This window comes from Schistocerca piceifrons, chromosome 4 (genome assembly GCF_021461385.2).
Source record: "Schistocerca piceifrons isolate TAMUIC-IGC-003096 chromosome 4, iqSchPice1.1, whole genome shotgun sequence".
NCBI classification, from domain to species: Eukaryota; Metazoa; Arthropoda; class Insecta; order Orthoptera; family Acrididae; genus Schistocerca; species Schistocerca piceifrons.
Genome location: NC_060141.1, coordinates 363,644,649 through 363,665,137, shown reverse-complemented (window position 1 = coordinate 363,665,137; position 20,489 = coordinate 363,644,649). Strand labels below are relative to the sequence as shown.

At 40.3% G+C, this 20,489-nt stretch overlaps 2 protein-coding genes across 2 annotated transcripts in view; both read right to left on the bottom strand.

The window, feature by feature from the left end:
• LOC124795845 overlaps positions 1-20,489 on the bottom strand; it is a 923,569-nt gene that overhangs the window by 52,629 nt on the left and 850,451 nt on the right. The window contains exon 11 of the mRNA XM_047259927.1: positions 10,062-10,182. Within this exon, the coding sequence (XP_047115883.1) occupies positions 10,062-10,182 (121 nt within the window). The remainder of the gene's footprint in view (positions 1-10,061; positions 10,183-20,489) is intronic.
• Positions 14,934-17,113, bottom strand: LOC124795456. The gene has a single exon (XM_047259482.1). It carries the CDS (start codon positions 16,782-16,784, stop codon positions 15,078-15,080), a length of 1,707 nt encoding a protein of 568 aa, XP_047115438.1. The 5' UTR covers positions 16,785-17,113; the 3' UTR covers positions 14,934-15,077.

Below are 20,489 nucleotides of genomic sequence, written 5' to 3'. Positions count from 1 at the left end.
TGCAGTAACCGATTTATGATCGCTGATTCCCTGTTCTGCATTAACTGTTTCAAATAGTTTGGGTCTGTTTGTCACCAGAAGGTCTAATATGTTATCGCCATGAGTCAGTTCTCTGTTTAATTGCTCAAGGTAGCTTTCAGATAAAGCACTTAAAAAAATTTCACTGGATTCTTTGTCCCTGCCACTCATTATGAACGTTTGAGTCTCCCAGTCTATATCTGGCAAATTAAAATCTCCACCCAGAACTATAACATGGTGGGGTAATCTACTCGAAATATTTTTCAAATTATCCTTCAGGTGCTCAGCCACAACAGCTGCTGAGCCAGGGGGCCTATAGAGACATCCAATTACCATGTCTGAGCCTGCTTTAACCGTGATCTTCACCCAAATTATTTCACATTTCGGATCTCCGTCAATTTCCTTCGATACTATTGCACTTCTTATCGGTATAAACACGCCTCCCCCTTCACTGTCCAGCCTGTCTCTGCGGTATACATTCCAATCTGAGTTTAGGATTTCATTACTGTTTACGTCTGGTTTCAGCCAACTTTCTGTCCCTAGTACTATGTGGGCATTGTGATCGTTTATTAATGAGAGCAGTTCTGGGACCTTTCTATAGATGCTCCTGCAGTTTACTATTAGCACATTAATATTGTTATTCCCTGTTGCATTTTGCCTACTCCTACCTTGCCGCGTCTCAGGAGGCATCTTGTCGGGCCTAGGGAGGGAATTCTGTAACCTAAAAACCCCACATGTGCACTCCACACGTACTCCGCTACCCTTGTAGCCGCTTCCTGCGTGTAGTGCACGCCTGACCTATTCAGAGGGACCCTACATTTCTCCACCCGATAGCGGAGGTCGAGAAATTTGCACCCCACATCTCCGCAGAATCATCTGAGCCTCTGGTTCAAGCCTTCTACTCGGCTCCAAACCAGAGGACCACGATCGGTTCTGGGAACGATACTACAAATAGTTAGCTCAGATTCCACCCCGCGAGCGAGGCTTACCGCCTTCACCAACTCCGTCCAACCGCCTGTACGAACTGAGGATGACCTCTGAACCCAGATGGCATGAGTCATTGGTGCCGACATGAGAAACAACTTGCAGTCGGGTGCACCCAGTGCTCTCCATCGCCGCTGGCAGGGCCTCCTCCACATCCCACATCTCGGATGAGACCTGAGACCCCCCCCGGCAAGCAGACAGAGTGAACACTGGCCTCCTTCCCGACCTTTCCGCTATTTCCCTAAGGGGTTCCATCACCTGCCTAACGTTGGAGCTCCCAATACCTAATAAACCCCTCCCCCCCCGTGTGCCTGCTCAGACCTTTCTGAAGGAGGGGCCAGATGTCCACTCACAGGCAGAGCAGGCGATGTCACACGGCCAGCTTCCACATTGACCCTCCACCTTGTGTGCCGCAACCGTCGCTGAACCTGCCACTCCCCCTGGGGGCCTTGGGGAGAGGGTGGCCCAACCGTGCCCGGTACTTCACATAATACAAACGCATGGCTCCTCGTCCATTGCAGTGCTCGCGCCATGAATCAAATGCATCTCTGCAATATTACAGTACCTGTAGGTAGCCACATTACTACCGACACTTCCACAGCATGAATCGCAATGGTCTCTGTGCACTCCACCCGTGTTTGTATAGCTATGCCCTCTTGCGATTGTAGCACCCTCTTGTGACATTTATGACCCCTGGATCCTGTGTGATTACTGATCCTTGTTGTATGCTGAATGTCCCATGTCAGTTTGCAAACTTGTTTTTAATCACCCTGTATATGGAAATATTTCTGCTTCTAGTACTGAGATTGTGAACTGCTGAGTCATCCTAAATTCATTCTTGTTATTCACTACAAATACAGCTGGGGAGTATAAGTATTAGCATGTAGTTGTAAGAATCCCCAGGACTTTGAAGAAGCTTCTGCAAGATGTTTGCTTATCAACATTATCGAATATTCTTATAGCACACTTCTGTAGAATAAACTCTTTTTTTCATCTTAGCTGTAATGTCCCTGAGGATTATGCCACAGGGCATTATTGAGCGAAGGTACTCTAGCAATCTTGTCTGCAGTGTGGGATATTTCTGAATGCAAAGACTGCAGAATTGAGCTTTTTGATTAAATTATCCATGTGCTGGTTCCATCCCAGTTTACCTCAAGACCCAGAAACTTCACATGGAGATGGAGACATTCGGTGTACGCCCACTGATCTCCACTTCTTGTACCTGTTGCTGTTGTGGTCTTTAGTCCAAAGACTGGTTTGATGCAACTTCCCCACTAATCTATCCTGTGCAAGTCTCTTCATCTCTGAAAACTGCACCTGAAATCGTTAAAATTGAACAAACCTCCAGGATCCAATGGAATCTCTGTGAGAATATATGCTGAATTTATGGCTGAGCTAGTGTCTCTTCTAACTGTAACCTATCGTAGATCCCTTGAACAAAAAACTTTGCCCAGTTCTTGGGAAAGAAAGCACAGATCACACCTGTATACAAGAAGGGTAGTAGAAGTGAGCCACAAAACTACCATCCAATGTTCTTGACACTGGTTTGTTCTATAATCTTAGAACACATTCTGAACTCGAACATAATGAGATATCTTGAAAAGAATGACCTCCTCACTGTCAACCAGCAAGAATTCTGAAAACATCAAACATCTAAAACCCAACTCACACTTCCCCCAACATGACATACTAAAGCTTTGGATCTGGGTAGTCAGGCAGATGCAGTATTTCTTCATTTCCTAAAAGCATTCGACTTGGTAGCACACCTAAGCTTATTGTCCAATGTATGATCATATTGGTACCAAATGAAATTGGACAGGATAGATTTATTTAATCTTCACATGTGACACATTTCACCTGATCTAGGCATTGTCAGATAATCTGGGGAAGTTACAAATTGACATAAGTATAAATTGCTATTAAAGACAATAATAAACACAAATTAAAATTTCTTTTCCAATTGAGGCTTTACCTAAGGCCAATATTACATCAGTGGGGAAAGTGGTAGCCACCGCGTTATCTAACTGTGGCGTTAATTGATACTTTAAGCTTTTGTTTAACATGTCAACTGTTACTGGCTGAATGCATGCTTTTGAGATAGTAACGTGTTCAGCAAACAGGATTCTACGCTGACTCATCCCTTTAAATTTTGCTTGCCACCTATATCACTTACTGAATATTTTATTTAAGCTTTAGAAATCAGCTAGTTACAGTTTGGCACACCACCTAGTGAGCCTTTCCTCACTGAAGCTCCATGGGGCCTTGACACTTGCTTGGCAGTCTAGTTGCTGGCATGACATCAGGTACTCAAAGTTTTATAAACAGACCATATTTGCGTCCATGGGATGGATTCTTCATGAGTAAGTTATCATCAATACAGTCAGTTTTCCAGTTTAAGTCGCTTATGACTTCATTGCTTCGTATTTCAGTAAAAACTTTTCAGCTGGTTTTCTGTCATTATTAGTGCCCATTCATTTGCCAAAAAAGGTGTATTTGGCCTAGCCATTACATAAGAATATTTTGCACCTGTGAGTTTTTCTGGTCGCTGATTTTACATATTTGTTTAAGTTAGGTACCCAGTGTACGCCTTAGTAACTTCCTTTTTCCTACTGTCACTACCTTTTTTTTGTGTTGCTTCTATGTGATATAAAGAAGCATTTACAGTGGCTATCTGGCTGTTTCCTTGCAATTCTTTGGCAGCTTTAATCACGTTTGAGGCCTTGCATATAAGTAGGAAGAATTTTATCGGTGATGTAATGAAGTATCGACTGTGACTATCTGTCTGTTACCTCTCGTTTCTATGGGACTTTCAATTACGTTTGGCATCAGGGTCACAAGAGTTTCTATTCGGTAACAATGGTGCATTATTTTAGGAATTGAAATTTATACCTCTCACCACCCCCTGAAACACAAATATGGCCCTATGCTCTATACTCCAATTGATTTATGTCTTCTTTCTGTTATTTTTAATTTGTATTTATTATTATCTTTAATAGCAATTTATACTTATGTCAATTTGTAACTTCCCCAGATTGTCTGACAGTGCCTAGATCGGGTGAAATGTGTCACATGTGAAGATTAAATAAACATAACTTGTGCCACCAAGACGATTTTTTCTGTATCTAAAGACTGGTAACTTGTTTTTATGTTCATAAATGTAAAATTTTGCTCTTCACAAAATGAAAAACACTAGTATTCTGTGACTATAATATTAATGAGTCACTATTGGAATCGGCCAGCTTATACAAATACGTAGCTAGGTATAACACTTCGTAGGGATATGAAACGGAATTATCACATAGGCTCAATCATGGGTAAAGCAGGTGGTAGATCTTGGTTTATTGGTATAATACTGGGCAAGTGCAACCAAGAGATTGCTTACAAATAACACGTGTGACTGGTTCTATAATACTGCTCATGAAGAGCTATGCCCAGTGTATATTGTGTCCCATGTGAATGCAGCAGCATCTTAACAGGTCAGACAATTCACACAGTTGCAGACTGTTGTACTGAACACAAACGACATATTGAACAAAGGGAGCTCGACAAGTCGGCCATAGCTGAGCACTGCTTTGAAAAGGGACACAAAATACTGTTTGAAAACTTGAGAGTCTTGGCTCATTTGTCAACCATTTACACCTGATGACAATGGCAGGGATGGCCATGGAGAGCTTGAGAATTTTATTCGAAGTGATGCAGCTTGAAAACCAAGAAGATTTTATTCAGTGTAGACGCTATTGTACTATGCCCTTCTAGTCTTGTTGTGAATGTTACTGTGGGGTCAACCAAACGTTTGACATCATTAATTCTAGGCCAAAATTATTCATTCAAAACTATCCAAGATGAAATATATGTTGAAATCTCTGCATACAATCACATCCCATCTATTTCTACTAAGTGTTATTAGTATCCCTCTAATTGCTTAATGAATTTTAAAATATTTTCTGTTGGCAGCCTATAGATCAGCGGTTGTCAAACTGCAGCCTGTGGGCAACATGTAGCCCAAATCAAGCAGCTGTGGGAACTGTGGATCTCAGCCACATTTTATAATAATACTAGCTTTCTACCTGTGGCTTCACCTGCATATGCATGAACCACATATATTACACACACATATGTATGAATTCAGAAATGTAATATTTTACCTCATACGACTTCAGAGAAGATGTTAAATTTATCTGTGGTATTCAGCAGTATGGCATGATTTTTGGTCTCAAAACATGTCTGTAAGAATATTTGCACACTGCAGTCCTCATTCTCTTGACCTGGTTGATGGTCTGAACAGCAAAAATTGGGTTTCCTATTTTTTGAAAGTATTCCAAGTCAGCTAAATCCATAATGGCAGATGCTAGCTAAGGTTTCAGGAAAAAAAATCTCCCTTCCTAATCTACCTTCTTCCTTCTATTTCTCACTCCCCACTTCCACCTGCTTCATCACACTCTGTCCCTCTTCCACCTGCTTCCTCCACATCCCCCCCTCTCTGTCTATCTTCTCCTCACCCCCACTCCCCCTTCTGTCTGCCCATCTCCTCCTCATCCTCTTATCCCTGCAGTATTTCTTTCCAGACAATAATTGTTACGTGTACCAAGTTTGGTTCTAATCGAGCCATGGGTTTAGCAGGGGATGTGGGACTTATACACCAACACATACATAAACATCCATTCATTTTATAAGTATGTATGTATATTTATATGTATATAGAGTAACTGAACAGGTAAAAAATCTACATGCCAAGTGGTGATGTGGGGACACACACATATAAAGGTTAAGGAATTCCCAAGCTTTCAGAGCCAGTGGCCCCTTCTTCTGGCAGAAGGATTGAAGGGGAAGGAAGAAGGATCAAGAAAGAGGAATGGCAAGGTTAAGGAAACGAGGAGAGCTTGGAAAAGCTGCAAAGAACTGCAGGTCAGTGGAGACTTACTGGATGGGATGAGAGACAGCACCAGATGAGATTTGAAAACCTGAGAGCTTAGAGCTGGAAAATGGGGTAGTAAGCAAGAGAGAGATCACTTACAGAACACTGTGCAAGAGTTAATAAGAGCAGAAAGATGGTAGAGGAGGGGAGCAGAGAAATATAGGACAGAAAATAAATTATATATAAAACCAAAAGGGGGTCAAGAAAGGAATAGTTACTGAGAAGAAATTAAGATAAATTAAGACCAGGTGGATCGTAAGAATCAAAGACATGTTGTAATGCCAGTTCCCACGTTTGGAATTCTGAGAAGCTAGTGTCTGGTGGTAGAATCAAGGTGGCATGTGGGGTGAAACAGGAAGTGAGGTCACGGCTGTCACGTTGTACAGCATGCTATGCAACAGGATACTGTGTGTTGCCAGTGTACATCTTCTGTCTATTGCCACTCATCCTGAATGACAACCTGGTGGCAGTCATGGCGACTTAACATGTACTAATCTGCTGCTATGGTATAAATTTTGACACCGAGTTAACATGGACATGTAAACGTGTCATCTTCAGTTGCTGCACAAATTTGTAGCAAGGCATATGAAGTTAAATTAAGGCTATTTTAATACAATGCAATGAGTAGAAGAAAAATGGCATTCAAAATATTCAGTTGACATTTGTTATTGTGTCTCATATCACATAATGCATTTAAATGTGAGTACAATTACTGGCATTAATTAATTAATTAATTAATTAATCATCCACTCATACACATAACAAAACATCATTTTGTCAAGCAGTTACAGTGCCACAACTTTGCAGTCATTGAGGGTGGGAGCGATTTGAAACAGAACAGTTGACACAAAGTGTTCCGACTTGTACTGACTTTAAACGATCAGTACTTCAGGGCTGGCAGCCAACTTATTGTGTCCTTACTATAAGTGGCCTATTAGGGGCTCACAACATGTTACTTTATGTATCTTGCCAATCAATAATAAGGTCAGTACATATGTAGCCTGAGCTGCTGACTCGCAATGTCAGTATAGCTTCTTGAACAAAAAAATTTGACAACCACAGCTACAGATTTTCAGAATTGCTATCTTATATGTTTCCAAGTCTATTACTGAAGTATAGCACTTAAATAGGTGTATAATGCAGTATTCACTGAGGTCTATTACCTGGGACTTTCTTCCACTTTTTGTGCATGTGGACACTCCCCCTTTTCTCATCTTACAGCTACAGTGATGTGATACGAAGTTGTGTCCATACAGGTGCATCTGTTCGATGGCTGTGATTTCCAGATGATGTTCTGTTATGCATAGCACATCCAAAGAAATACATTTAGATTTTTCACTGTCTTGTATTGAGGTGAAAAGCTCATTTTTCTTATTGAACAAGCTTTTTATGTTTTGATGGAAAAGTCCAAATATATTTTGATTTTTAACTTCTGTACTGTTTTTTCATTTATTTTTGTAACTGTGTCTGTAATTATTCTACACTTTTGTCTTTCAGAAAATGTTAGAAATCACAAGGAGTGGGCAGTTACTGTTAAGGTTACAATGAATGCTTCTGGAAACTAGTTGTGCAAGTAACCTCTTGCCAGAAACATTCAGATTTAGACCAAGCATTTGATGGTGCAACTGTGTGAGGGGCAATCCATCACTCACACTCATGATGATCACTCCAATCTGTCGGGTGACTTGTGAATCTCTGCATTTACACCTTCAACATAAGGTTTCATACAGGACTTGTCATCATTCAAAGAGTGGCACAATCTGATCTGATAATACCAAGAATAATATCAGCCTTGCTTGTGGAGTTTCAACAAAGCTCACAATCTGCAGCAATGCCCCAGAACAGACCATTGCTCCCTGATTCTCAGTCAGGAGGAAGCCTTGAACCGGAGACTCCCAAGTGTTCTACAACAAGCTAGGCTGTGACTTCTTAGACTTGTGCCATAGGGCTGAGAGTTGCAGGGTCTCCATAAATAGGTCAGGTGTGCACTATACATCAAAGATAGCTACTTAAGTAACATGCTGTGTGAACGGTGCACACAAGGTTTTTTTTTTTTTTAGATTAGGTGATGCTCCATCCAATTCACATGATGATAGCTGTGAGAACCCCAAAGAAATACCTCCCACAGATAGTGTGTATCAGTGTCCCAGTGATTAACTACTGAAGCATTCACAACAAAGTGCTGCAGTTTGAAGTGCTCCTAAAAAGCACTGGGGCTTGCATAATATTAAGCACAGAAAGCTGATTAATGCCTGAAGTGGACAGTAGATGAGAAACTCAAATTCACCAACACAGAAACTGAGTTTGTTTCAGCTAGACTCCACATCAAGGATGAGCAAAAAATTATAATAGAGTGCTTCTACTGAGTACCAGATTCTTCTCGTAATGTAACCGAAAACTTTAGAAAAAAAAAACTCAGAGTATTTGTACCTAAGTTTGCTAATGATATTGCAATCATTGGAGGAAACTTTAATTATCCCAATTAGTTGGGATAATTATAGTTTTGTTAGTGGTCATGACAAGACGTCCTGTGAAACATTACTAAATGCCTTCTCTGAAGCTGCCTAAAACAGATAGTTCATATCCCCACTCACAATGGAAATATATTAGGCCTAATGGCAACAAGCAGACCCGATCTCTTTGAGGGAGTCCACATTGAAACTGGTATCAGAGACCAAGAGGCAGTTATAGCAACTGTGAATACAAAAACACAAATGGAATTAAAGCAAGCAGGAAGATTTATATGCTCATAAAACTAGACAGAGAAACTTGGAACTTTTAGCTCAGGAGACAAGCATGTAGAGAAACTATGGCTCAGTTTAAAAGCATAATTGACAATGTACCAGACAGATATGTACCCAGTAGTATAGTTCATAATGGGAGAGATCCTACAAGGTATATAGACACTATAGAGAAAGTTCAACAGAAACATATGTTAATAGGTATAAAACAGAGCATACGGCTATAGATAGATAGATGCTGAATGAAACATGTTCTGGCCATCAAGAGAGCAATATGTGATGCTTACAATGACTATTGTAGCAGAATACTGTCAGATGATCTTTCCTAAAACCAAAGAAATTCTTGTCACATGTAAAGGCTGTTAGTGGCACCACAGTTAGTATTCAGTTGCTCATGGATAAGACAGGAACTGAAATTGAGGGTATCAAAGAAAATGCAGGAATGCTTAACTCTGTTTTCAAAAGTTCCTTTACAAAGAAAAACACAGAAGTATTGTCCCAGTTTAATTCTCATACCACTGAAAAGCTGAGTGAATTAGATATTAGTGCAGTGGTGTTGAGAAACAGCTAAAATCATTAAAACTGAACAAAGATCTAGGGCCCAGTGGAATCCCTATCAGATTCTATACCCAATCCACAGCTGCATTTGCATCTCTGTTAACTGTAACCTATCACAGATTCCTCAAACAAAAAACTATGCCCAGTAGGTGGAAGAAATACCTATCATTGTACAAAACAGTTTCACACTACGATTTTCCTTCTCCTCTTCCTTTTTTTTCTGGGACAGCTTATTACTGAATATAAGAAATGTATAATACCAACACCTTATCCTCTTCCTGAGCCCAACATCTCACTTGTTATAGATGGACATGACTCAGTTTTCATGCTAGCAAATGGGAAGTTGCAGTGCACAAAATGGTCCTGCCTTCAAGTAATTGTGTGTGATGCTATTAAACAATGTGTGTGTGTGCAGTGTTTACAGTGACTGGGAGTGAGAAATGAATGAAGTGTATCATTAGCCACTTACATTAGTAACTTATTTGTAATAGAGTATTGTACACCAGGGGTAAAGTCACTGAGATAGCACTGTTTTAAACAGAGTGGTCTTGTATTCGGGTGGGAGGAGGCTCCAGTCTTCAGCCGGGCATCCTGATGTAGGTTTGCTGTGGTTTGCCTAAATTACTTCAGGCAAATGCCACAATAGTTCCTACTGTAAGGTTATGGGCAACTACCAGACCCACCTTTGTCACACTAGATTTGTAAGTATGTCGATGTCTATGTATGTGAATTACTACTTTTTTTTATTACAAGGAGCTGCTTGATTACTGTGTATTTCTGTTGATTATCTGTGACTTTATGCCCTTCACACAAAGAATGTTGCACTTTTGGCTTTATTTGCTTACCCCTGTGCGGTTGCTCTTGGAAATGGAATTCTGCTTCTATGTGCTCGATGCCTGCGGCGATTTCTACGATGTCTTCGTATTTTTGCAGGAACTTGTGGGCTGTGCCTCTTCTCAGCCATCTCTGCAATTATTTGAAAGTAATTATATTTTCATGACAAATAGATAATACAAAGGTTAAATGCATTACATAGGCCTGTTTAGCAAATGTTTCAAACTTGCACTACACTAAAGATGTGTCTTGATTTTAGAACTGAAGAATCATGGTTGAGTAATTAAAGGAAACCAATGTAAAAATAAATAGTAACCAGAAAAGGCAAGTTAATCCAGAAATCTACTTTACAGATGCTGTAATTACAAACAGATAGTATCTGTAATATTTCTGCATCAAATATACCTCATGACTCTGTTAGTATCAGGCTGTTGCCTTATTCTTCCTATTGTATCTCCTTCATACATCTATAACAGGATCTTAGGGATGTGCCAAAATATAGTACAACTTTATGTTCTGCTGTGCTGTGTCCATTTGTATGGTCTGCATTCCTGTCTTCTTCATACTTGAGTTGTAATGTTCCCCAAGTGTTAGCAGATTTTGTGACTGCGCGATTTCACGCAGTAGCACTGAGACGATTTTATCGCTGCTTAATAGACACTGTGATTACAATGAAATTAATGTCACTATAATTGTGTTATTGATGTTATTTTAATCGAAGCCATTGTCTGGTACAGTCAAAAAATTATTGCTTGCTCAATGTTATGAAGAGATTTTGTTATATGTGCTCATTTTGCATAATAATAAATATTTAATTTCATTGTGTTTGTTATTATGACTAATCATACCTTTTTTCCCCCTCAGATTTTTTCATAAATTTGATAATTAAATGTGGCTTACTTTGTGTGGGGATGTCTGTTAGTTAATGATCGCATATTAACAGAACCAATCAGCGCAATATGTTTGGTTTGCTCTCAGAACAGAACCTGTATCAAAAATTTCACTTTTCACAAAATGAAGTCCAATACCTTTTAGGCGTGAATACACCCCAAAATCATATTTGACAACAGACAATCCCAGTAGAGGAGCCTAGCTAAAAAATATGGACCATGTGGTGGTAATTAAATTTCAATATTTAAAAAATATTTTTACATGATTTTTCAAGTATGTAATTTTTCTTGATTTAAATGAAGAGTCAATTAGCCAAACCCAGAATAATGTAAAATTAACTATTAATTTCAAAGCCAAAATAATAAAAAAATAATAATTAAAACCACCATTAAAGAGTTCATTGGTTCTGTGCTTCCTTTCCTTTCATGTTAGTAGCCTTTCTTTTTGTATTTTATTCTTATTCAATTGAGTCTTCCTTTAAATGAGACATTCCAATATTTCCCCCGCTGCACACTTGTGAGCCATGTTCAGTAATGCTATAAATGATTAATAAGTTTATTTCATAATTTTTATTTTTCTCCACAGATACAGTCAGAATGATTGCCATTTCTCTTATGCTCACTCTAGACTTACATAATGTCTAAGCAAATGAACAGCTTATTAACAGAATGATACAACTGAAGAAGCAGCAGCTTTTTTCAATGTAGCAATTTTACATATAATTTACTGGGAATCATTCAGCTATCATAAGCATAATTAGTGATAATTTATTGTTTATACAGCCCACAGAACACGTTTCTTATGAGTTGCTGTCCATATCCTTGAAGGTTCTCTTTGATGGGATCTACAGAAGACAAGTGAATGAGTGAACTAATTGAACGTAGGTCAGTTTCTTTATGCAAATGATACAGTCATAACTGCACAAGGCTGGAACTTCAAAGAGAAACTAAAAAGAATTCTAGATGGGGTGTCAAGTTAGTACAGTAAGAACATCTTGAAGCTTAACTTATAAAAGGACCCAGTGTGCACCTATCTGCTGCAAACCTGTGAAGGAAATAGAACAATGAATATATCTGGGAGTCAGTAGGTCCTACAACCTATCTTCTACTTAAAATATTTTGGAGTAACCTTGGACAGATCTCCAACACTGACAGCATTGACTCAAGACAGGAAGCAAGGTGAATACCAAGAGCAACTTCCTTTAGAGACAAAATACAGTATGAAGCCTCAGTGCTTATAACATCAGCAATAATACTCTGCTTCCCTACAACTGTGTATGCTGTTCCTGCATTAGAGTAATGTACGGTTCAGGTTTCAGACCACCCCATGTTTCTCATGGTACTCCGTATTGAGCACAAACCAACTTGGCTGGGTTGCTGTACTGCGCAACTGATCGCAAGCCGTCAGGCCAACTCAGCTGTGTTGATGAGCCTCACCATCCTGTCGATTTCCCAGCACATTCAGCAGTCACCAGGCCAGCCTATTACTTCAGCTGCATTGCATTTTGTAAAGCCCTGTTTTTATGCCCTTTACTGTTATTTAGATTAGCTATCAACATGCTAAGAGACTTAAGAAACTGAGAATCAGTATCCCATTGTTCTATTATTGGAAGAAATACCCCCCAGCCACCATCTGCCTTTTCCTACATGAACTGCCAGCACACTAGATCCTCAAACTGCAAAATGAATTTAGAGCAATGGCAAATCCCACCTGCAAGGAAAACTGCATTAATTTTGATTCGTTTTCTATTTGCCTGTCATATTTATGTTTGGAAATTACACTTCACTGTTTGCAAACAGTTTATCAAATTTGTCTTCTATCCAGTTTACTGTTAAATGATTCAAAATGAACCCTTAAATGATGATAAAGAAAAAAAAAGTATGTGCCTTTTCCGTCCAACATTTTCATCCAGATGTAGATGAAATCTATGTATGTCTCTCGTGTGAGCTGCACAGTTTGCACTCCAGTAGCTTTTATTTTGAGCAATCAGCAAATCTCGATTTAACAGAAGAGATAAGGCAGTAGGAAATTGCATATCTGTTGCTCCACTATGGTCTGGGAGAGGGAGAGACATAGTCATATACTGTGTTTGTGTAAACAGGTCTTTTTTTTTCTCTACGACAGCGGCATCAACTGACAATGACTATGAGGCCACTATCGAAAAGATATTTTATCAGTCACAATTATTGTTTATGAAGAAATTGGGCAATATACTTGAAATATACACATACTGGGGAGTTGTTTATGCAACAGATGTAAAATTCTTATTTGGGATCTGCAGCAGAAAAGGTGTGTATAAATGATGACAAGACTTAGGCACTGAGGAATCTGTAAAAATGTTCATACAGATATATCAGAATATAAAAAGTGGTACTTTGTTAACATCTTATAATAAAAACACAGTCCTTCAGGCCTGAACTATATTTTATAAGGACTCAATCAACAGTGGTTCTGTTGTAATGGCATTGCTTGGAAGAATCCTGTAACTTGTGCTCTGCACTTTCTTCCAGACAGGAATTACTGGTACACATAATGTAAATGATGATTTTCCATTCAGCTCTATTTGACTTGGGGCCACTGCTCTCCAGAGCATAGGAACCTTTATTACGAAAATGCTGTGCATCTAATGTACAGAAGGGATGGAAATAGTGCTGCTCAGGAGCTAGGAACAAGGCACACAGAGTGAAACGAGAATTTTGAATTCATGAATGCCAGAGGAGGAACATGCCAGTGAGCTCCCTCCAGTAATGTGCCCATTCTGGTTTTTCAGCTGACATACACCACTGAACTTATCCTGACACCAAGGGCCAATTGTATAAATGGCACTGAATGGAATTTGATTCTGACCACAGTTCAGAAATTAAACTCCATTGAGGACTCCGCTCTATTATATATCACTGAATGTGGATTTACTGAAGGTGGTTTGGTGTCGGACTACATTAGCATGAAACACACTGTTAAATTGCTGGGCACTGTACTGGGTCAGTATAAAGACACAATAGGAAGAGAGAGACCTGATGAAGTTACTACAGCCAACAAAGAAAAGGAATGGAAAGCAGTTGTTGACTTTAATTCACAGAACACAGAGACCAACCGTGACTGGAAATATTTGAAACTATGAGTACATTAAGAAAAGGACCCAGAAAGCAATCACGCATGGCAGATTATCATTTTAAGATGCCCTGTACAATTATTACATTCGTCTCATTTACTGTGGAGCAAAAACACTGTCAAAACTTTTTGAAGTTGGAATGCATAAAACAAAGCAGTAAGTTAGGGAAAATGGGCAGAAGCTATCTGCCAGCCTGAAGCCACAATTCATTCCTATTTTCAAAACCTATGATGACAATACAGTTTCTCATCCCAAAGTTATATGGTGTTGACACTGTAATAAGATCCGATAAATTTTTTGAAATGAATGCCCTGCATAGAAGGTAGTTCACAATATTAGTCATTACATTCCTGTTCATTTATTCTTCTAATACAGACTTAAATATCGAAATCCTGTTATGGAATCTAGTATCAGGCCAATTTGTGACACCACCTCCACCCCCCCCCCCCCCCAAAAAAAGAAACAAACTAAATGAAATGAAAATCCAGGCTTTCAAATTGACACTTCATAAATTTATTCCAACTTTGTAACTGTTTTTATGTAGGCCTTAATACATTGTACATAAATGCTACCCTCAATGCATTGTGACTCCTGTTAGCTTAATTTCCTGTTGTTACTGGAATTTCTTCATATACTCTTCCTCTAACAGATAGTATGATCCACAGCAGACTTTTCATCGAATAAAGTGACAGTTATATTGTACTGTATCTCAAATACCGCAGCTATGTGATTCAGTTTTACTCCTCGCCCTCAACAACTCAGCATTTTGCATAGATACTGCCGGAGGCATACAATGAAGCAATAGAAAAAAAAATTCTGGAAACTGACATGGGAACAGACCTCTGGACTGTATTCCAGCAAATAATCACTATTTCGCAAGTCAATAGAAAACACATTTTATTACAGTATACATGAAAATAATAAATACACTATTTTTCCACTTCATACACACATCAAATGAAATGATCACATTCTAGGATTCTTAGGTTTATACAGGCACTCAAGATGGAGATGTAATTTACATTCATGTTTTCATTGCTGCCAGAAGTTTCTGATGACATGCATCTGTGGATTGTTCCAGGGCAGACAGTTTTGACATAAACTCTGTGTAAGCTTGTCTGTCTATTATAATCTTGTAGTTTCCTTCAGAACTATCCTCTTTCTGTCTCCCCCAACTGCATATATTTTTAATAAGATAATCCATCTCGGAACACAGTGCTTCCCACAAAGCCATAGGTTTTATTGTTCCCTTAGGTATCAGCAGCTCGATTGTTGTATGCACTGTTAACACACTATACAAACAGTGCACTAGTAAGATGACCTGGGAAACATCTCTTGCATATACATGAAGATATGTAGTCTGACCAACTGTCCCACTTACTAACAACATTGTTCCTTGAAGTTCAGCATTCTGTTTACCACTGTTCCACAGAATACCATGCGATTTTTCTTCAAAAGAGAGATCTTTCACTATAGTCTTCTTAACCTCTGCACAGCAGTTACTGAGGACAAGTGACACATGTTCACTGGCTAATCTCACAGCTAGGGTATCCAAATCCTTCCCAGTACTGCAAGAAAAGGGAGCCAGATTACCAGAAACAACATCTAAGACATTCAACTGGTAATTAGGAAGAGTAGTTTGATAATCTACTGATGGTCGATCCTTCACTGAATATTTTATGGTTCCAGATATCTCAAATTTCTTATGCTCAACAAACTTCGGCAGTGGTAAAACACCTGCAATGCATGCCTGTTCACGTGCTGGCAATTCAGAAATCCTTTTCCACTGATTCATGGGATTCACTGGCTTGCTTAGTTTGAGAAGTTTTCCAGGTTGGGTTTCAACCTTCCTGATCTCAAAATTCATGACAAAAGAGCTATATGTTACCGGTTGCTTCCAACTATTACTCAAAACCAAATTAATATCAGTGATACATCTTTCACTGGTATTGTTGACACATGCACCAACAACCCACTTGTCATTATGAACGTAATGCCAAGTGTTTGTAACTACCAAATTGTCCAGTTCATGGTTTTTGCTGTCTACATACCCACATTTCTGTCCCACCAGAGACACCAGACTTGTTTCTGTTTCAGACTTCTCAGCAAAATTAGTATTCGATGCAATGTAATATAACTTTGTCCTGAACTGCTGCTTTTCCTTAAGCCTTACTTGTGCTTCTTTGACTTTTATGGCCAATTCCTGAAGCATGCTGCTACATAAATTATGAAATTCACTAGATGTGGACGCATCTTGCTCAACAGTCTCTTCCGAAAAGTCTGTCACCACTGACGGCTCACTGTTTCCTAATTCACTTTTCTGCCATATCCCCAACTGCGGAGTGCCAGTACCCTTAAAATCACTCACTTGTATCTTATAAACATTCTTAAATGTTGTGTATAGCTGAAGTCTTCCTGTTCTTGAAATTACGATGACACTATCAGCTGATTTCAATATATAATACAAACGAGGAGGTGTGTATTTTATAAAAGGCGTTATGTATTCTACGTTGGTATTTTCAGAGTCAAAGATTCCAACAACACGTTTTTCTAAAAATTCAACGATTTGTCCAGTGTCTGTACACGCAACAACATCGGGTATTGGTCCAGTACCCTCTAAATGAATACTTTTCAGTACTGCATAACATTTAATTATAGGGCAATATGACAATGGTACAAACTCCTCAACACCTGACATTTTGTTTACGAGTGTTTTAACGACGGTTGTCATCAACTATACATCACTGACAGGCGCCCGTGAATTATGAATTACATTATTGGCGTCATTTTCCCTTTGGGAGGTTAAGACATCTCGCAACATAATACAATGAATTCACAGTTACAGTTTCATTTCATTTTCGTTAACGCACGTAAATATCAACAAGAAAGTCGCCACATACAAATTGTATTTCTCGCGCTAAATCAAAATACTCAAAGATCTTAAAAAAATATTCCAAATCACTTGCGTCTACGAACGCAAGACCTTTCACACGCAACGAACTCTCTGCTCAAATAACTGCGCAAATGTCTGAGCATGATAGAAACCGTTGCACATGTGCGTTCACACGACATAACATTCCAATGTACTGCTCGCCCGCCATCTGTCGGCGTGGAAAAATACTATCAGCAGCAAACGATTACGATCTCGCAACCTCATTTAATCAGAAATTCTCAAAGAAGGAAATATTATTACAGTTTGTGTTTTCAGCTTGTATTACAAAAAAAGAAAGAAAAACTGATCAAAATGATCTAGACAGTCGCCGTTTAAGCAGAGGCAGTTTTCGCACATAAATTTACTCCGCAAGATGCATGGCGAACCTGACGACTGATGTAATGTATTTTGAAACATAATTATTTTTTAACTCTCATAACTCCTCGAAAAAAAAAACAAAAAACGGAAGAAATGAGGAGCTGACGGTGGTGTTAATATTTCTGGCAAAAGGAAGAATCTACAGGGACCTAGAATTTTCTACTGCAATTTCGAAACAAATATGCGTGAAGTCATACGCAACACGTGTAATAAAAAATTCATGTTTTCATTGCTACTAATAGTTTCTGGTGACATGCGCCTATAGGATATCTCCAAAACAGACAGTTTTGACATAACTCTGTGAAAGTTTGCCTGTCAATCGTTATCTTGTAATTACCTTCAGAACTCTCCTCTTTCTGCCTCCTCCAGCCAGAGACATATTTTATTAAATGATCCATCTCAAAACACAGTTGTTCCCTCAAGGTAATAGGTTTTATTGTTCCTTCTGGCATTACTATACGCGAACTATTACTTGGCAACATGCAGATAGATACCATAGGCAATGGCTCCAAGCACAGCATCTGCAGCCAACTACATGCCCTTGCATACACCAGCCACCTTCACTCCATGGTGGCACATGCATTTCCTAGCCTCAGCAATGGACACTGACCTTCAGCAGCTCATGCACAACTTGGTCGCCCAGCTGGCAGCACTCAGCACACAGGTCGACTGGCTGACGCGCTCACGGCAAGAGAGCAGCAGGCATCACAGCAGCAACAGACCAGGCTATGGGCAGCGTGGCTCACGCGGCTGGCACCTCAGAAACAGCTGCTCTAATGGTACCCCACTGACATCAGAGCAGAGTTCAGACAGGTCTGATGATATCACACCCGTTTCGGCAGTGAAGTGACTAAGTACTGCGCTCCTAGCTCGTATCCAATCGCCAGCTGTGACTGGACCTAGATGCTATTGGCTGCAGTGTTATACTGAAGTGTCTGTTTGTGGGAGAACGAAGTGGGGCCATGAGGTACCTGGTAGACAATGAGTAGAATTTATTGATTTTTCCCAGAACTGTATGAAAAGATCATGGGAAGTCCGAAACACTGTGCCTCACTGCAGCAAACAATTCGACCATAAAAACATACAACACTCATCATCAGAATGTGGAACTTGGACCGCACTGCACATTCACATGGATGTTCACCATGGCCGATGTCAACGAGCTGATCCTGGGTACAGATTTCCTCAGACACTACCAGTTGCCTGCAGATATCGCAAATGCCCAGTTGATTGACACTACAATGAGTCTGAAGATAGCTCATGGTCTTCCACCTTACATTTGATGCCCAAAAAGGAAAATTCACAGCGCCCATGGAGGACTACCACATGCTAAATTCAAGCACAGTGCCAGACAGAAATCGAGTGTCACAGTAACTGGACTTCAACTATGCCTTGGCAGGTGCGCCTGTGTTTAGTAAAAACGACTGCACAAAAGCATACATACAAATCCCCGTGGCACCTGAGGACATAGAAAACTCATGATTACCATTCCCTTTGGGGTCCTTGAGAGAATGTTCATGAGGTTTGGCCTTAGGAATGCTGTCCAGACTTGTCAGTATTTCCTGGATGGCATATTGTTAGGGTTACCATGCTGCTTAGCATACCTAGACGGCATCCTCATGTTCTCAAAGATGTCCAAACTACACAGCAGTCACCTAACTACGGTTTTCTGGGCCTCAGTGAGGCTGGAATAGTGATCAATCCATTGAAATGTGTATTCTGGGTTAGTGAGATTGATGTTCTCAGTCACCTAATCACCCCTACCAGATCCACATCTCTGCTGGACAAAGTTCAGGTGATCCTGAACATGCCACACCAACTTCTACTGGCACCATGTACACACCAACTTCTACTGGCGCCATGTGCATAATGCTGCTTTGTGCTCGAACCCCTGACTGCTGCGCAGCAAGGAAGGGCCTCCATTACGTGGACTCACAAAATGGAGAAAAGTTTTACTGTGACTAAACAGTGTCTCACCAAAGCGGCACTGATCCTCATCCAATATATAATGCAGAGTTAGCCGTTAGCCTGGTTGCTAGCCAGACACTATCAGCACAGCACTTCAACAATGCACTGAAGGCAACCAGCAGCCACTCGGCTTCTTCTCACCAAAGTTGTCAGCAGTGGTGCACTCTTGGAGCACATATGACCCTGAACCACTCACTGTGTATCAGGCAGTGAAACACTTCCGTTCATCAGTAGAACCTCGCACCTTCATTTTCTTCATTGACCATAAACCTATAACACACACTTTCTGGACCAACAAACCAAGTGTTCAACCAGCCAAGAACAGCAGTTGGAGTACGTTTGTCATCTGACACATCTGCAGGATGGACAATGTCATCACTGCTTGTCCCATGATTATGCAGTCCTCTCCTTCCCAGTGAATATCAAAGACACCACACAAGAATAGGAGGGCAACAGAGAACTGGACATGATTCCTCCAGCAGCCTACATCTACAACTGGTGCCCATCCCCAGCTTCTCATGGAAGATTTGGTGTGACATTACAACAGGCACGCATCACCTGTTTCTCCCAAAAAAATTCTGGCGCAGCACTTTCAACTCTGTCCATGGATTATCGCAACCAATGCAGACACCACAGTGTCACTCATGGTGGCATGTTTCATCTGGCCCAGGCTCAAGAAGGACTGTTGTCAGTGGGCACGTGACTGTGTGCGCCAGTGCGCCGAAGTTGGGAGACACACCCACGTGCTCATCAGCACCTTACCCTGACAAGAGAAGCTGCTTCAGTCATGTCCACACAGACATAGTAGACCAACTTCCTCTGTCCCAAGGCAAACACTACCTCCTTAGAATGGTGGAATGCTTCACCCACTAGCCAGAGGCAACACACATAGTGGACATCACTGCTGAGATGGCTGCTACTGCCCTTGTGGACACCTGGGTGGCACACTTCGGCTGCCTCAACCATGTAACTATGGATTGTGGCTGCCAGTTCGACTACGTGCTGTTCAGACACATCACCTTACTGTGTTGCATGCAGCTTCACTACTTGACAAGCTTCTGTCAGGCAGCTTCATCAGACGCTGAAGGTGTCCCTGACATGCCAAGACACTGCCCAGATGGAAGCACTACTGCTCATACCCTTGGTCTGTGAGTGAAA